The 14803-nt window shown below is 47.6% G+C and overlaps 1 protein-coding gene across 1 annotated transcript in view; it reads left to right on the top strand.

Annotated features, from left to right (window-relative positions):
- Positions 1 to 10774, top strand: part of LOC145359338 (integrin beta-3-like) — a 78659-nt gene extending 67885 nt beyond the window's left edge. The window contains exons 13-15 of the mRNA XM_080213937.1: positions 2061 to 2180; positions 4488 to 4654; positions 9065 to 10774. Coding sequence (XP_080070063.1) covers positions 2061 to 2180; positions 4488 to 4654; positions 9065 to 9136 — 359 coding nt within the window. The 3' untranslated portion in view covers positions 9137 to 10774. The remainder of the gene's footprint in view (positions 1 to 2060; positions 2181 to 4487; positions 4655 to 9064) is intronic.
- The last annotated feature ends 4029 nt before the right edge of the window (positions 10775 to 14803 follow it).

The following is a 14803-nucleotide window of genomic DNA, read 5'->3' as shown; positions in this document are numbered from 1 at the left end:
CCCCTCCCCAATGAATGCAGGATATTGTATCCGATGGGTGGTATCTCCGGTCCCACCAGCAGGGGGAAGCGGGGCGGGGGAGAGTCAGTTGGCAGCTCGGTTTCCCGACGGTGGGATGAACTTTAGGAATTTGTCCTCGGGGTTTTAGTAGCTCAGGGTTAAAGGCAGGTCCAGCTTTATGACGTGTAATGTCAGGAAGCTCTTCAGCATGCAGTAGCATCTCATGCACGCTCACCAAAAGGCCAGCTTGCTGGGACGGCACGGTGGCACAGCGGTTAGCTCTACTGCCTCACAGCATCAGGGACCCGGGTTCAATTCCAGCCTCGGGTGACTGTGTGGAGTTTGCACATTCTCCCCGTGTCTGCGTGGGTTTCGTCCGGGTGCTCCCGTTTCCTCCCACAGTCCAAAGATGTGAAGGTTAGGCGGATTGTGCAGGGTTACAGGGATGGGGTGGGGGAAAACCACAGGGTGGGGCACTGTGTTAGAGAGTCAGTGCGGACTGGATGGGCACTTGTGCACTGCAGGGATTCGATGGAATCAGCTCCCCACTTCAAATTAAGTTCCCCGCTAGCGAGAAATTCGAATGCTCGCTTTTACAGAGGCGTGCACCGGGCGGGTTCGACTGCTGCCCTGAGTAACAGTGAACAGCCACTGTACTGTCCTCTTTGGGCAGTGTCCATGGGTGCCAGTCTGTGCCGGAGAGCGGGAGGTGGCAGGGCAGGTTGTGTGGAGGATGAGCCAGGAAGGGTTAGCTGTGGAAAGCCGGAAGGGATAGTCCCCAGTCCGTCTGGCCGCCCTCTAAAATTGACGTCGAGATCTTCGAGTCACTATTAGAGTGGTGTGGGCGGCATCCTGCCTTCCCCCACCGTGAGAATCAGCGAGCTTCTCGTGGATGCGTATTTAATTAGCTCAGCAGCGTGAGACTGTGTGGTCAGCTGTCCCCCTCCAACCCCCAGCGGAAATTATTCCCACTTCCACCCCCACCATCAAATGTAAACTCCAGAACACATGATTTCAGCCGATGAGTACAACATGTCACATACAAACACATTACAGTCAGCGGGTACTTCACATGATATTTCACAGCCACATTACTTCACATTCAATAGATACAAACATTAAATCCATGGATTCACTGCATTATATTCAACAAGTATAGTGCAGTCTGTAAATGATTCTTCTTCTATCGGTTCCTCTACGTTACTTAATTGCACTAATTTTCCATTCAAAAAGTGAATTTGAACAAAGGAAACAGGAACAGGCCCTTCGGCCCTCCAAGCCTGCACCGACCATGCTGCCCGTCTGAACTAAAACCTCCGACTCTTCCAGGCACCATATCCCTCTATTCCCATCCTATTCATGTATTTGTTCAGATGCCCCTTAAATGTCACTATCATATCCGCTTCCATTGCCTCCCCTGGCAGCGAGTTCCAGGCATCCACCACCCTCTGTGTAAAAAATGTGCTTCATGCATCTCCTTTAAACCTCGCCCCTCACACCTTAAACTTATGTCTCCTAGTAATTGACTCTTCCACTCTGGGAGAAAGCTTCTGACTATCCACTCTGTCCATGCCCCTCATAATCTTGTAGACTTCTATCAGGTCGCCCCTCAACCTCCGACGTTCCTTTGAGAACAAACCAAGTTTCTCCAACCTCTCCTCAGAGCTAATGCCCTCCATGCCAGGCAACTTCCTGGTAAAACTTTTCTGTACCCTCTCCGAAGCTTCCACATCCTTCTGGTTGTGTGGCGACCCGAAATGAACACTATATTCCAAGTGCGGCCTAACTAAGGTTCTATAAAGCTGCAACGTGACTTGACGCAAATGTTAAGTATTAATTTGGTAACCATTGCTTGAAGTCTAAGTTTCTAGCAGAGAGTGATGATGCTGCAGATACCAGGGCACATTTTGGAGGTTGTTATTTAGGGATGGATTGTAGGGAATGGAATATCCTGTTGCAGTGAACAATGAGGAATTGGTGGCCTAGTTTTGGTGCCTTTCCATTGAATTTGGAGTCACGTTCTCTGATTGATGTGCCTGTCTTTCTTTTTCTCACTGTAGACACTGAAATAACTGATGGCGTCATCTGTACCTATAAAGATGAGAATGACTGCACAGTGCGATTCCGTTATCATGAAGAGTCAAATGGAAAATCCATCCTGACAGTTATTAAAGAACCAGGTTTGACAGTTATTCTGCCTGCTGAATTGCACCCTTTGTTCTATGGGTTGGTTTAATTTTTTTTTAATTTATTCCTTGGACGTGGGCATCACTGGCTGTCCAGTATTTATTACCCATCCCTAGTTGCCCTTAAACTGCGTGGCTGGCTAGGCCATTACAGAAGGCAGTTGAAATCAACCACATTGCTGTGGCTCTGAAGTCACATGTAGACCAGACCGGGTAAGAACGCAGATTTCCTTCCCCTGAAGGACACTGAAGTGGTGGAGGCTACCTTGTTGAGTATGTTTAAGTCACGGGTAGATAGCTTTTTGATCGATAAGGGAATTAAGGGTTATGGGGAGCAAGCGGGTAAGTGGAACTGATCCACTTCAGATCAGCCATGATCTTACTGAATGGCGGGGCAGGCTTGAGGGGCTAGATGGCCTACTCCTGCTCCTAGTTCTTATGTTCTTATTAGTGAACCAGATGGGTTTCTCCCGATAATCGACTGATTTCCTGATCATCAGTAAATTCTTCAATCCAGATATTTTTTATTGAATTCCACCAGCTGCACGTGGCAGGATTTGAACTCGGATTCCCAGAACATTAGCTGAGTTTTTGGATTAATAACCTAGTGATAATACCACGAGGCCATTGCCTCCTCCAATTGCATTTCCTCAGTTGCTAATAAATACAAATGGGGAGTATTATGGAAAGATAATCTCACAGCAGAGGATGTTAAGTAAGTGGAGTAATATTGGCCCCAGACAAGTGCCAGGCAATGTCAAACTCCAACAAGAGAGAATCTAACTGCACTGTTGTTGTTTCAATGGGATAAGACCTCCTGTTGCTGTACTGACCAGTGATTCTATAATTAAATGCTGAGTGAATGAGACTCCATCTATTACATTTTCATCGTTGTTCAGTAGTAATTAAGATCTATCACAAGTGTTGAAAATTCGATGGTTTTGCAGTGCAGCAGCCCAAACTTTCTCTGGCCTGTTCAGAGTGTAGATATGGATGCACCAGCATGGATTTTAATGATGAGTCTATCAGCAGGGCACAGATGGAGCAAAGTAGCGAAGGAAGGGGCTGGATAAATCAGCCAGCAAATTTCTGATTTACACATGGAATTCATCATGTGCAAACTCTGGAAATAGCTGTCCAGTTTACCCAGGCGTAACAACATGGGCGGCACGGTGGCACAGTGGTCACACTGCTGCCTCACAGCGCCAGGGATCCGGGTTCAATTCTGGCCTCGGGTCACTGTCTGTGTGGAGTTTGCACTTTCTCCCTGTGTCCACGTGGGTTTCCTCTGGATGCTCTGGTTTCCTCCCACCGTCCAAAGATGTGCGGGTTAGGTTGATTGGCCTTGCTAAAATTGCCCCTTGGTGCCCCAAAATGAGTAAATTAGGGGGATCAGCAGGGTAAATACATGGGGTTATGGGGATAGGGGCTGGATGGGGTTGTAGTCGGAGCAGGCTCAATGGGCCGAATGGCCTCCTTCTGCACTGTAGGGATGCTATGAATACAAAATCCAGGCCAATGAATGTCTCTTAGGCCACCTCAGGCCTATTAATTTATTTGTTCTGTGAACAGGAAATGATTTCCTGCGACTCACAAGAGAGGAGGGGAGACAGCAAAATTAGTGATAGGACCATGAGGATAAATTCATAGGGTCAGCCTGCTGGTTGGGAACTTGGAGCAAAGCGACACAAATTATCAACCAGGTTTTACATGGGGAACTGCGAGGCCCTGCCCATGGGCCTGGTGTTGGAAGCAATGATGCACAGGGCACCGTATTATAATAAATTCCAGAATTATAAAGTTGGCCTCAGAAATGATGACACTTCCAACAAATTTGTTCATGTACCATCTCCTCACTCTTTGAGGCTTTTCAATGAACAATGTATCAGCTTCCCCTCCATTCATTAACTCAAGATTCAGTCTTACTATCAGCTAGAAAATCCTTCCTGCTTTGAACTACATCAAGACCCTTCATTAACCTAGCTACATCTTGTCCTCTTTTTCCTTCTCTGTTTTTCCCAAAGACTTGGCAACCAGGAATATCAAGGATCACATTCCTGGCCTGGTTTGAACGATGGCCAGGATTCTCTGACCTCATCCAAGGTTGGGGTTCTCCAGTCCCGCTGCAGTGCATGGTGATGTGGCTGAGCGCCAAACAACATTGGAGAGGTCCAGCCCATGTCTCAAATAATTCAACAACCCTGTAGCAATGTGTACCTTCTGCTCACCGACCATATTGATTACTCTCTGAACATGGGCGTGCATGCAATTTAACACTTTTTTTTCTTGTTGTTCCCACAGAGTGCCAGCCTGCGCCGAACATCCTGCTCATTGTCCTGTGTTTGATGGGGGCCATCTTACTCCTTGGCCTGGTGGCCCTGCTTATTTGGAAACTCCTGGTCACAGTCCACGACAAGCGAGAGTATGCAAAGTTTGAGGCGGAACGAGCCAAGGCAAAGTGGGACACGGTAAGGAAGAGTTTGCATTTCCTGAGAGTTTAGGCATAGAAATTAGAATCGGGAGTAGGCCATTCGGCCCTTCGAGCCTGTGCCACCATTCAAAGAAGAATAAAGAACTGTACAGGAACAGGCTCTTCAGCCCACCAAGCCATCATGTTGTCCTATCCACACCAACCACCTGTATCCCTCTATTTCCCGACTGTTCATGTGTCTATCCAGATAAATGCCTCTGCCTGAACCCAGCTCACTTGCCAGTGCATTCCAGGCCCCACCACCCTTTGTGTAAAAACTTCCCCTGGCACATCACTATTGAACCTTTTCCTCCTTACCTTGAACTTGTGCCCCTTGGAATTGTCATTTTTGCCCTGGGGAAAAAGCTTCCAACTGTTCACCATATCCATAACGCTCAAAATTTAATAAACTTCTATCAGGTCGCTCCTCGGCGCCCGTCTTTCCAGGGAGAATAATCCCATGTCATTCAATCTCACCTCATAGCTCATACCCTCCATACCAGGCAACATCCTGGTAAACCTTTTCTGTTCTCTCTCCAAAGCCTCCACATCCTTCTGGTAGCGTGGTGACCGGAATTGGACACAGTATTCCAAATGTGGCCTAACCAACATCTTATATAACTGAAACATAATTTGCCAACCTTTATAGTCAATGCCATCCGATGAAGGCGAGCAGACTATATGCTTTCTTCACCACCTTTCCACCTGTACTGCCACTTTTCAGGATCTGTGGACCTGTTTCATTATAAACGTGTCCGATCATTAAATTCATCTTGATCATGGCTGATGATGGGGGATAGAATATAAAGGCAGGGAGGTCTTGCTGCAACTGTACAGGGCACTGGTGAGGCCGCAACTGGAGTACTGTGTGCAGTTTTGGTCCTCCTTTTTGCGTAAGGATATATTGGCCTTGGAGGGAGTACAGAGAAGGTTCACCAGGCTGATACCGGAGATGAGGGGGTTAGCTTATGAGGAGAGATTAATAGACTGGGCCTGTGCTCATTGGAGTTTAGAAGGCTGAGGGGGGATCTTAACGAGACTTACAAGATAATGAAGGGGCTAGATAGGGTAGAGGTAGAGAGATTCTTTCCGCTTAGACAGGAAACCAGAACTAGAGGGCACAGCCTCAAAATAAGAGGGGGGCAGTTTAGAACAGAGTTGAGGAGGAACTTCTTCACTCGAAGGGTGGTGAATCTCTGGAATTCTCTGTCCATTGATGTGGTGGAGGCTACCTTGTTGAATATATTTAAGTCACGGTAGATAGATTTCTGACAGACAAGGGAATTAAAGGTTATAGGGAGAAAGCGGGAAAGCGGAACTGATCCACTGCCATGATCTTATTGAATGGCAGGGCAGGCTCGAGGGGCTAGATGGCCTACTCCTGCTCCTATTTCTTATGTTCTTATGATCATCAAATTCAATATCCTGATCCCCCCCCTTCCCCCATATCCTTTGGTCCCTTTAGTCCCAAGAGTTATATCTAAATTCTTCTTGAAATCAAATATTTTGGCCTCAACTACATTCTGTGGGAGTGAATTCCACACATTCACCACCCTCTGGGTGAAGAAATTTCTTCTCACCTCAATCCTAAAAGTTTTACCCCTTATAGAATCCACAGAATCTCTACAGTGCACCTCAGATATGACCCCTAGTTCTGAACTCTCTCACCATTTGGAACATTCTTTCTGAATCAATCAATCAGAAAAAGAAAATGGCAGAATCTACCTAAAAGACATTTTCCTTCACCATGGTAGAAACTCCAGGGAGGTTCAAGGCAAAGATTAATAGATTTCTGGATATTATTGATATCCAGGGATAGGAGTACAAGTATGGGGAAATATAACTGAGGTAGATCAGCCATGATCCAGTTAAATAACGAAGCAAGCTCGACGGGCCGATTGGCCTCACTCCTGCTCCTATTTTCCTGGATGATTCATAGCAGCTGTGACTGACTGGTGTGCGATGACTCCTGAGCGATACTGCGGGTTCTGCCTTGCTCATGGAAGGCTGAATTCTGTGTCTGCACAGAAGGGAAAGGCACATAGCTCGCTCTGCACTAACACTGAAACAAAGTCAAATACTGGGAATCTGAAAAATGGAAAGTTCTGCAAACTATGGTCAAAGTTGACCTTATTTTAGTCGAGGCAATGTGTGTTTGGTACATCTGAAACATGCTCACAGTGAGAAAGAGAGAGACAGATGGAGAGAATGAAAGAAGGAGTTATTAATTGCATTTATATATCTTTCACAATCTCAGGGCATAGAACCATAGAAAATTACAGCTCAGAAACAGGCCTTTTGGCCCTTCTTGTCTGTGCCGAGTTCAAGTTCATAAAACATTAGTTCATAAAGTATAGGAGCAGAATTTGGCCCATCGAGTCTGCTCTGCCATTCGATCATGGCTGGTACGTTCCTCATCCCAATTTTCCTGTCTTCCCACCATAATCCTTCAACCCATTACCAATTAAAAATCTGTCTAACTCCTCCTTAAATGTACTCACTGTCCCAGCACCCACCGCACTTTGGGGGAGTGAATTCCACAGATTCACAACCCTTTGGGAGAAGTTGTTTTTCCTCAACTCTGTTTTAAATTTGCTGCCCCTTATCCTAAGACTGTGACCTCTCGTCCTGGTATGCTTCAGAAGAGGAAGCATCCACTCCATGTCTACTTTATCCATACCTTTCATCATCTTGTAAACCTCAATTTGATCTCCTCTCACTAAATTCCAGAGAGTATCGGCCTCAACTGTTCGATCTCTCTTCATGCGACAAACCCCTCATCTCTGGAATCAATTAAATACGTATGAAGCGTAGAAACTTCTTGAATGTATCGGAGCCAACATTTTCAAAATTCATTGCAGATAAAAGCAAATTACTGCGGAGACTGGATTCTGAAGCAAAAAGAGAAAATGCTGGAAAATCCCTGCAGGTCAGACAGCATCTATGTAGAGAGAATAGAGCCAATGTTTCGAGTGCTGTTCATCATCCAGACTCGAAACGTTGGTTCTATTCTATCTCCACAAATAGAATCATAGAACCCTACAGTGCAGAAAGAGGCCCTTCAGCCCATCGAGTCTGCACCAAACACTGTCTGACCTGCTGAGAATTTGCAACATTTTCTGTGTTTTCTTTTCAAAGTTTATCTTGAGCCAGTTTCAGATGCGTTGCCACCACTGGCAGCTGATGTCAACCTTAGATGCTGTCATGCAAATTTTCTTTTAAAGTTTTATTTATTAGTGTCACAAGTAGGCTTACATTAACGTTGCAGTGAAGTTACTGTCACACTCCAGCGTCTGTTCGGATACAATGAGGGAACATTTAGCATGGCCAATGCACCCTAACCAGCATATCTTTCAGACTGTGGGAGGAAACCAGAGCACCTGAAGGAAACCCACGCAGACATGAGGAGAATGTGCAGACTCCTCACAGACTGTGACCCAAGCCAGGAATCGAACCCGGGACCCTGGCACTGTGAGGCAACAGTGCTAACCACTGTGCCACCATGCTCCTCCCCTCATGTGAATATGTGTCTATATCCTTAGGTGTCTTCCTTATGTGAAGTTGTGGGTCAGGACTGGGAGCCAGGGGAGTTGATGGATGGGTACCCGAGATGACACAGATTGTTGTGTTGAGCTGCGTATCTCCTGTTCATTTAGCATTAAGGATATTTCAGATGCAGGCAATAAAAGAACTAACTTCAGAAAGTAAAATCAAAGAAAAAGGTTTAATAGAGAAAATTCATTATTCTGACACTTGGGGCCACACCCTGGGCCATGCAAACTCCCCACAATTCCTATCTGCTTCACAACATGTTACCATTGGATATGTTATAACATCTACAAGACCGGTATGGGTGCAGTGGTTAGCACTGCTGCCTCACAGCACCAGGGACCTGGGTCCAATTCCTAGCTTGGGTCACTGTCTGTGTGGAGTTTGCACATCCTCCCCGTCTCTGCGTGGGTTTTTTCCGGGTGCTCCGGTTTCCTCCCATACTCCAAAGATGGACAGGTTAAGTGGATTGGCCATGCTAAAATTGCCTCTTAGTGTCAGGGGGACAAGCTAAGGTAAATGCATGGGGTTATGGGGATAGGACCTGGGTGGGATTTTGGTCGATGCAGAATCGATGGGCCAAATGACCGCCTCCTGCAGAGCATTATCTAATCCACGTAATGCTCTGGGGACCCGGGTTCAAATCCCACCACGGCAGATGGTGAAATTTGAATTAATCTTGAATCATAAATGTAATGATGACCATGAAACCATTGTAGGATTCTACACCAGTGCGCAGTACGCTGCAGTCAGGAAGGTGATGGCTGGTGTGGAGGTCCTTTAGGTTTGAGCATTGTTCGATGTGTGGTCGGTGATCAGGATGTAAGTTCACCATGTTTATAACTACGTTTTGTTTCAGGACAACAATCCGCTGTACAAACCACCAACAACAACCTTCACAAACTTCACCTACACTGGCAATACAGACTGAGAGAGGGTGACACAAACCACAGCATCAGAGAGCTTTCATTGGGTGACACATGGGGCACAAAAGCAGGGCGCTTGGGCTTTTATTTCTCGACGAGACGGCATTCCTTTTACCGTCCTGTGGTGAGCTGTACACAACCGCAACTTCCAGCCTGTTACATCTACCTTCCCTTCATCGCTCAACCCAGGAACTGCACTGAGCCACGGCAAGGTGGCACTGATATCTTTCACCAGACTTTGAATCTGCATCGTCTACGTGGGGCCTTACAAACATTCGAAATAGCAGCAGAAGCAGGCCATTTGGCCCTTCCAGACTGCTTCACCATTTGATTAGGGGGGGGTGGAGGGGAGCTGAGGAAGATTTTTATTACCCAATGGGTTGCTGTGATCTCGAATGTGCTGCTTTGAAGCCTGGTGGACGATAATTCAACAGTAACTTTCAAAGGGGAAACTCTGCAAGGCTCTGGGGCAAGGGTATGGGAACAAGACTCACTCAATGGGGTCATCATTCAAAGATGGGCAGAGTGGCCACCCTCTGTATGATTCCAACAGGGGCTACCTGGGTTTGAATGTTGCTGTTACTTGATCTGAGTTGGCGTGTTTATGACTGGGCCTTTGTATTGCTGGGTGTAGGGGGAAAGGGAAGGGAATGTTTATCCCCATTGCTCCCACTGGAAGGGGGCATGAGCATTCAGTTGGGTGAGGGCAGGGCAAAGTTCCAATGCCCTGTTCAGTATGTGGGGGACAGTGGAGGGAGGACACACACAGAGGTGGCAGCAATGGGTGAAAGCAGTGGAACCATTTTCTCACCCCAGAGACATCAGAGTCTCCAGGAACGTTAACCAGTCAGATTGAACAGATCTCACAGATACTGGGGAGGCAGCGGTGTAGTGGTATTGTCACTGGACTAGTAATGCTCTGGGGACCCAGGTTCAAATCCCACCGCAGCAGATTGTGAAATTTGATTTCAATAAAAGTCTTGAATTACAAATGTAATGATGAAACCATTGTTGTAAAACCATCTGGTTCCAATAATGTCCTTTAGGGAAGATCTACTGTCTGGTCTACACGTGACTCCAAACCCATGGCAACATGGTGAATTGGAACGTGGTTGACTCTCAAATGTCCTCTGAAATGGAGGGCAGTTAAGGATGGATGATGAATACCAGCCTAATGATGTCCCCCCCCACCTCGGTAAAATGAAATTCTTAAAAAGATTTGGCTGTTCTGGGCACCGTACTTCACACCAGACCAACAGAATCACTTATCCCCTGTTTTCTAAAGGATTGTCCAACTCCACCTGGGCATGCACCCTCCTGAACCTTCCCGAACCCTGGGAGTTTCTCAGAGTTACAGGGCAAATCATTTCCTCGCTCGCTCCAGAAACCAACTCAATCCAATCACCAAATCCAACCAGGTCCAAGGCGCTGTTCACCAAGAGGTCACAGAGTGGTGTGGCCCGGAGGCTGGGGTGGGCAGACTGTAAGTCACCGGGTTAATGGGTTCAGTGAGCTCAGACTGGAAGCTCTGTCATTGGTGGAGGTGAACAAAAACTTGGTCAGAGGGATAGCTTTCGTGGGGGGCTGTGAGGGCGAAGAGGCCGGGAGAGAGAATTCTAGAATATGGGGGGGGCTCTGAAGCAGCTTGCTGCTGTCCACAGTCAGGGAGGGGGTGGAGGGGGGAGGCGGGTGCAATGAGGTGGTGAGATCTACGGTTATGTAACATGGGGAAGGCGATGGTCTAGTGGTATTATTGCTGGGCTATTAATCCAGAACCTCAGCTAATATTCTGGGACCCGGGTTCGAATCCCACCACGGCAGACGGAATTTGAATTCAATAAAAAATATCTGGAATTAAGTATCTACTGATGACCACGAAACTATTGTTGATTGTCATGAAAAACCCATCTGGTTCACTGATGTCCCTCAGGGGAGGAAATCTGCCATCCTTACCTGGCCTGGCCTACATGTGGCTCTGGAGTCTCAACTACCCTCGGGCAACTGGGGATGGGTGATAAATGCTGAGAAAGGATTTATGTCCCCTTCAACTCAAAGCAGCTCACTCATCATTTGCTGTTTGTAAGATTCATGAGGCCTGTGCGTGCAATGGGGTAAATTACTCGGCAGAAGCCATGGCTGGGATTTTCCCAGCCCACTGGAGATGGCCGGGAGAGCGGAAGGACGATAAAATAGCTGCAGAAAGATGTCTGGAAGGAAGTCTAATGTGTTCCTAAAGCCAGGGGATAGTTCCTTTTGCAGGAGGTCAGGTTAATCGAAGGCGGGTAGTCTCTGTTGGTGGCATTTTTACCAGGCCGCCTGCAGTTTACCAGTACCAGCTCCCTCCACACAGGAGCCTGCATCAAGGTGAGCTCCTACTGGCTTCCTAGAGAGGGCAGGGGTAGCTGTGTGTCCATGGAGAGGCCCCCCCCCCCCCACTTCCATTCCAACATCCCAACCCCCTCTGATGGCAATCCTTCGTGGCGCTGACACTCTCCAGTCACCCAGCTCCGTCTGGCCCTGGCCTGTCTGCAAGTCTCTTTTATCAGCTCGTGTGGGGGGGGGGAAGGTGGGGGTGGGGGGGGGGGGGGGGGTGTGGGTGGGGTGCTGCTGTTGGGGGTGGGTACCAGCCTCTTTCTGCCTGCAGCTGAGCACTGACCACCTCTATCAGTGACATGGCCAACCCTGATTGTATCAACAGCTCAGTGGCGCAGCGGGATTGACACTGGACTAGTAATCCTGAGACCTAGGGCAATGCTTTGGGGACCTGGGGTTCCAATCCCATCCTGGCAGCTGGTGGGAAATGAATTCAATGAAAAATAAAATCTGGAATTTAAATTCTAAAAATAACCATGAAAGCCTTGTTGATTGTCATAAAGCCCATCAGGTGAAAGGAAGTCCTGGTCTGACCTATATGTGACTCCAGACCCCCAGCAAAATGGTTGATCCTTGAATGCCCTCTGAAATGGCCGAGCGATCACTCAGTTCAAGGATAACTAGGGATGGCACAGCACATGAACAAATAAAAAGAGCTCTGATTGGCCATCACCAGTAAAATGGCCGCTGCAGTTCCACCCACACCGTCTCAGGATCCACACTGAGTCTCAATGTCAGGAAGCACTGAGTGCCAGTAATTCCCAAGAAGGCAGCAATTTGAGATGGGCAATAAATGCTGGCCTAGCCAGCCAACCCCCATGACTGAATTTAAAAGGATCTCAGTGATTGCGGAAGGAGATTCACTCGATTTCTCATGCAGATTCTCTCAAATTCTTTCCAAAAATGTGATGCCATCTGCGAATCGGTGGCACAGTGGCTAGCACTGCTGCCTCACAGCACCAGAGACCCGGGTTCAATTCCCGGCTTGGGTCACTGTCTGGGTGGAATCTGGACGTTCTCCCCATGTCTGCGTGGGTTTCCTCTGGGTGCTCTGGTTTCCTCCTACAGTCTGAAGGAGGTGCTGGCTAGGGTGCATTGGCCATGCTAAATTCTCCCTCAGTGTACCCAAACAGGCGCTGGATTGTGGTGACTGGGGATTTTCACAGTTACTTCATTGCAGTGTTAATGTAAGCCTATTTGTGAACTAATAAATAAACTTGAGCTTAAAAAACTGAATAAATGGAGACATGGTTTTTACTTGGGGGGAATCTGTTGACCAATCATTCTTAAGACCCTCCATGGTGAATTTTCTTGTCTCTAGTCCAGCTCATTAACAGAGTTTAATTGCAAGGATTAGTCAAGAACTCCATGAGATTTCTATCATGCAGCAACCAGGATGTTGGAAGGTAAAGTAGGTGAACCACAATTTCTATGTCACCATATTTACCAAGAGCGTAATAATCCATTGTTTATAAACCCTACTGTTCCTGTGAAGTTAGGGGGCTTTACGAATCAGTTTTTATCTTACGCGTTTTACAGAGGGAACATTCTGGAAACATGTTTTTACGAGTAGTAGAGTCAGTGTCCACAGAAGGTAGGTGCCTCAGTTGATGAGTATGTTGTGGTGGGATTAGAGACAGAGGAAGGTTTCATATTTCTGCAGATAACCTCAGGGTGAATAAGTTTGAGAATGTCTACCACCACAAGAGTCTGGAAATGGCTCAGGTTAATCCTTGGTCTCTCCTGCCCCCTTGTGGGAGCAGACTTCTACTCTACAAGCACATTCCCTTGGATATTCTTCATAGAATCCCTACAGTGCAGAAGGAAGCCATTCGGCCCATCGAGTCTACACCGACCACAATTCCACCCAAGTCCTATCCCTTTAACCCTATGCATTTAACCCCCGATACTAAGGGACAATTTAGTGTGGCCAATTCACCTAACCCACATGTCTTTGGACCGTGGGAGGAAACCCACGCAGGCACAGGGGAACATGCAAACTCCACACAGACAGTGACCCAAGCTGGAAATTGAACCTTCGTCCCTGACACCGTGAGGCAGCAGTGCCAACCACTCTTCCACCGTGCCACCTCTTTAGAGCAGTGGTGGGCACCCAGGGGCCACATGTGGCCCATCAGGATTCTGAGTGTGGCCCATGGGTCATCTTGTTGATCTTTGCCCATGTGCGGGGTTCCACATTCCACTGATCTCCATCTGGGTAGTTTTTTTTCCCCTAACGGTGCGACTGAAGTGACGTGCGCATGAAGCAAGGGCAAGTCAGGTTCTTACTGTTTCCAATCAAAGCATTATTTTTGTTTTTAACCATTCATTGCCAGTTCTATAAATGTAAGAATGATTGAGCATTTTCTGTAACTTGCTATGAAATATTCAGTGTGTATTGAATGTATTTAGACTGATTGAAGGGCCACAGTGAACCAGGCTGATTGCAATAACGCGGAGCACTGAGACGGAGGGTCACTCAGGGGGCCCACTCACCGGCCCAGGTGGTCAGTCACTGCTTCCTGCTGTGGGAGCAATCACCCAATCTGACAGCGTGGAAACTACCTTGTTGTTGTGTGCTACAGGTTGTTGTCGTGTGCTGGAGGTCTAACGGAGTGTGGCAGTACGTTGCAGTTAGGAAACATACAGGCACCTGGAGATTCAGGCACTCAGCTCTGTTACAGATGGTGTTTATTGCAGAGTTTGTGCACTCTGTCTGGCTTGAGACTTCCCCAGCAAGTTGATACTGGGCCGAAAAGGGAAACCAAAATCATTGGACAATCCGTCACTTGCAGGGACAGGAGGCAGGATTGATATGGAGTGAAAAGGACTAGAGGGCACAGCCTCAAGATAAGTGGGGGGCGGGGGGGGGGGAGCAGTTTAGATCGGAGTTGAGGAGGAACTTCTTCACTCAAAGGGTGGTGAATCTCTGGAATTCTCTGCCCGTTGAAGTGGTGGAGGCTACCTTGCTGAATATATTTAAGTCACGGCTAGATAGGTTTCTGATAGACAAGGGAATTAAGGGTTATGGGGAGAAAGCGGGAAAGTGGAACTGATCCACTTCAAATCAGCCATGATCTTATTGAATGGTGGGGCAGGCTCAAAGGGCTAGATGGCCTACTCCTGCTCCTATTTCTTATGTTCTTAAAGCACTCAAAGCTACCTGAGTTTGCTCATCCCATCCAGGGCCTCAGCCGAGATGCTACTTGGCCTCAGTGCCCCCAGTTTGAGGGAGTTTGAGGTGTCGGTAATGTGGGCAGGGCACCCAGCCATTGGGGTGGGGTGGTACCTGCTTATGG

Source organism: Carcharhinus amblyrhynchos, chromosome 27, assembly GCF_965287045.1.
Source record: "Carcharhinus amblyrhynchos chromosome 27, sCarAmb.v2.hapA, whole genome shotgun sequence".
Lineage (NCBI taxonomy): Eukaryota > Metazoa > Chordata > Chondrichthyes > Carcharhiniformes > Carcharhinidae > Carcharhinus > Carcharhinus amblyrhynchos.
This window is presented reverse-complemented; position numbering and strand designations above follow the sequence as displayed.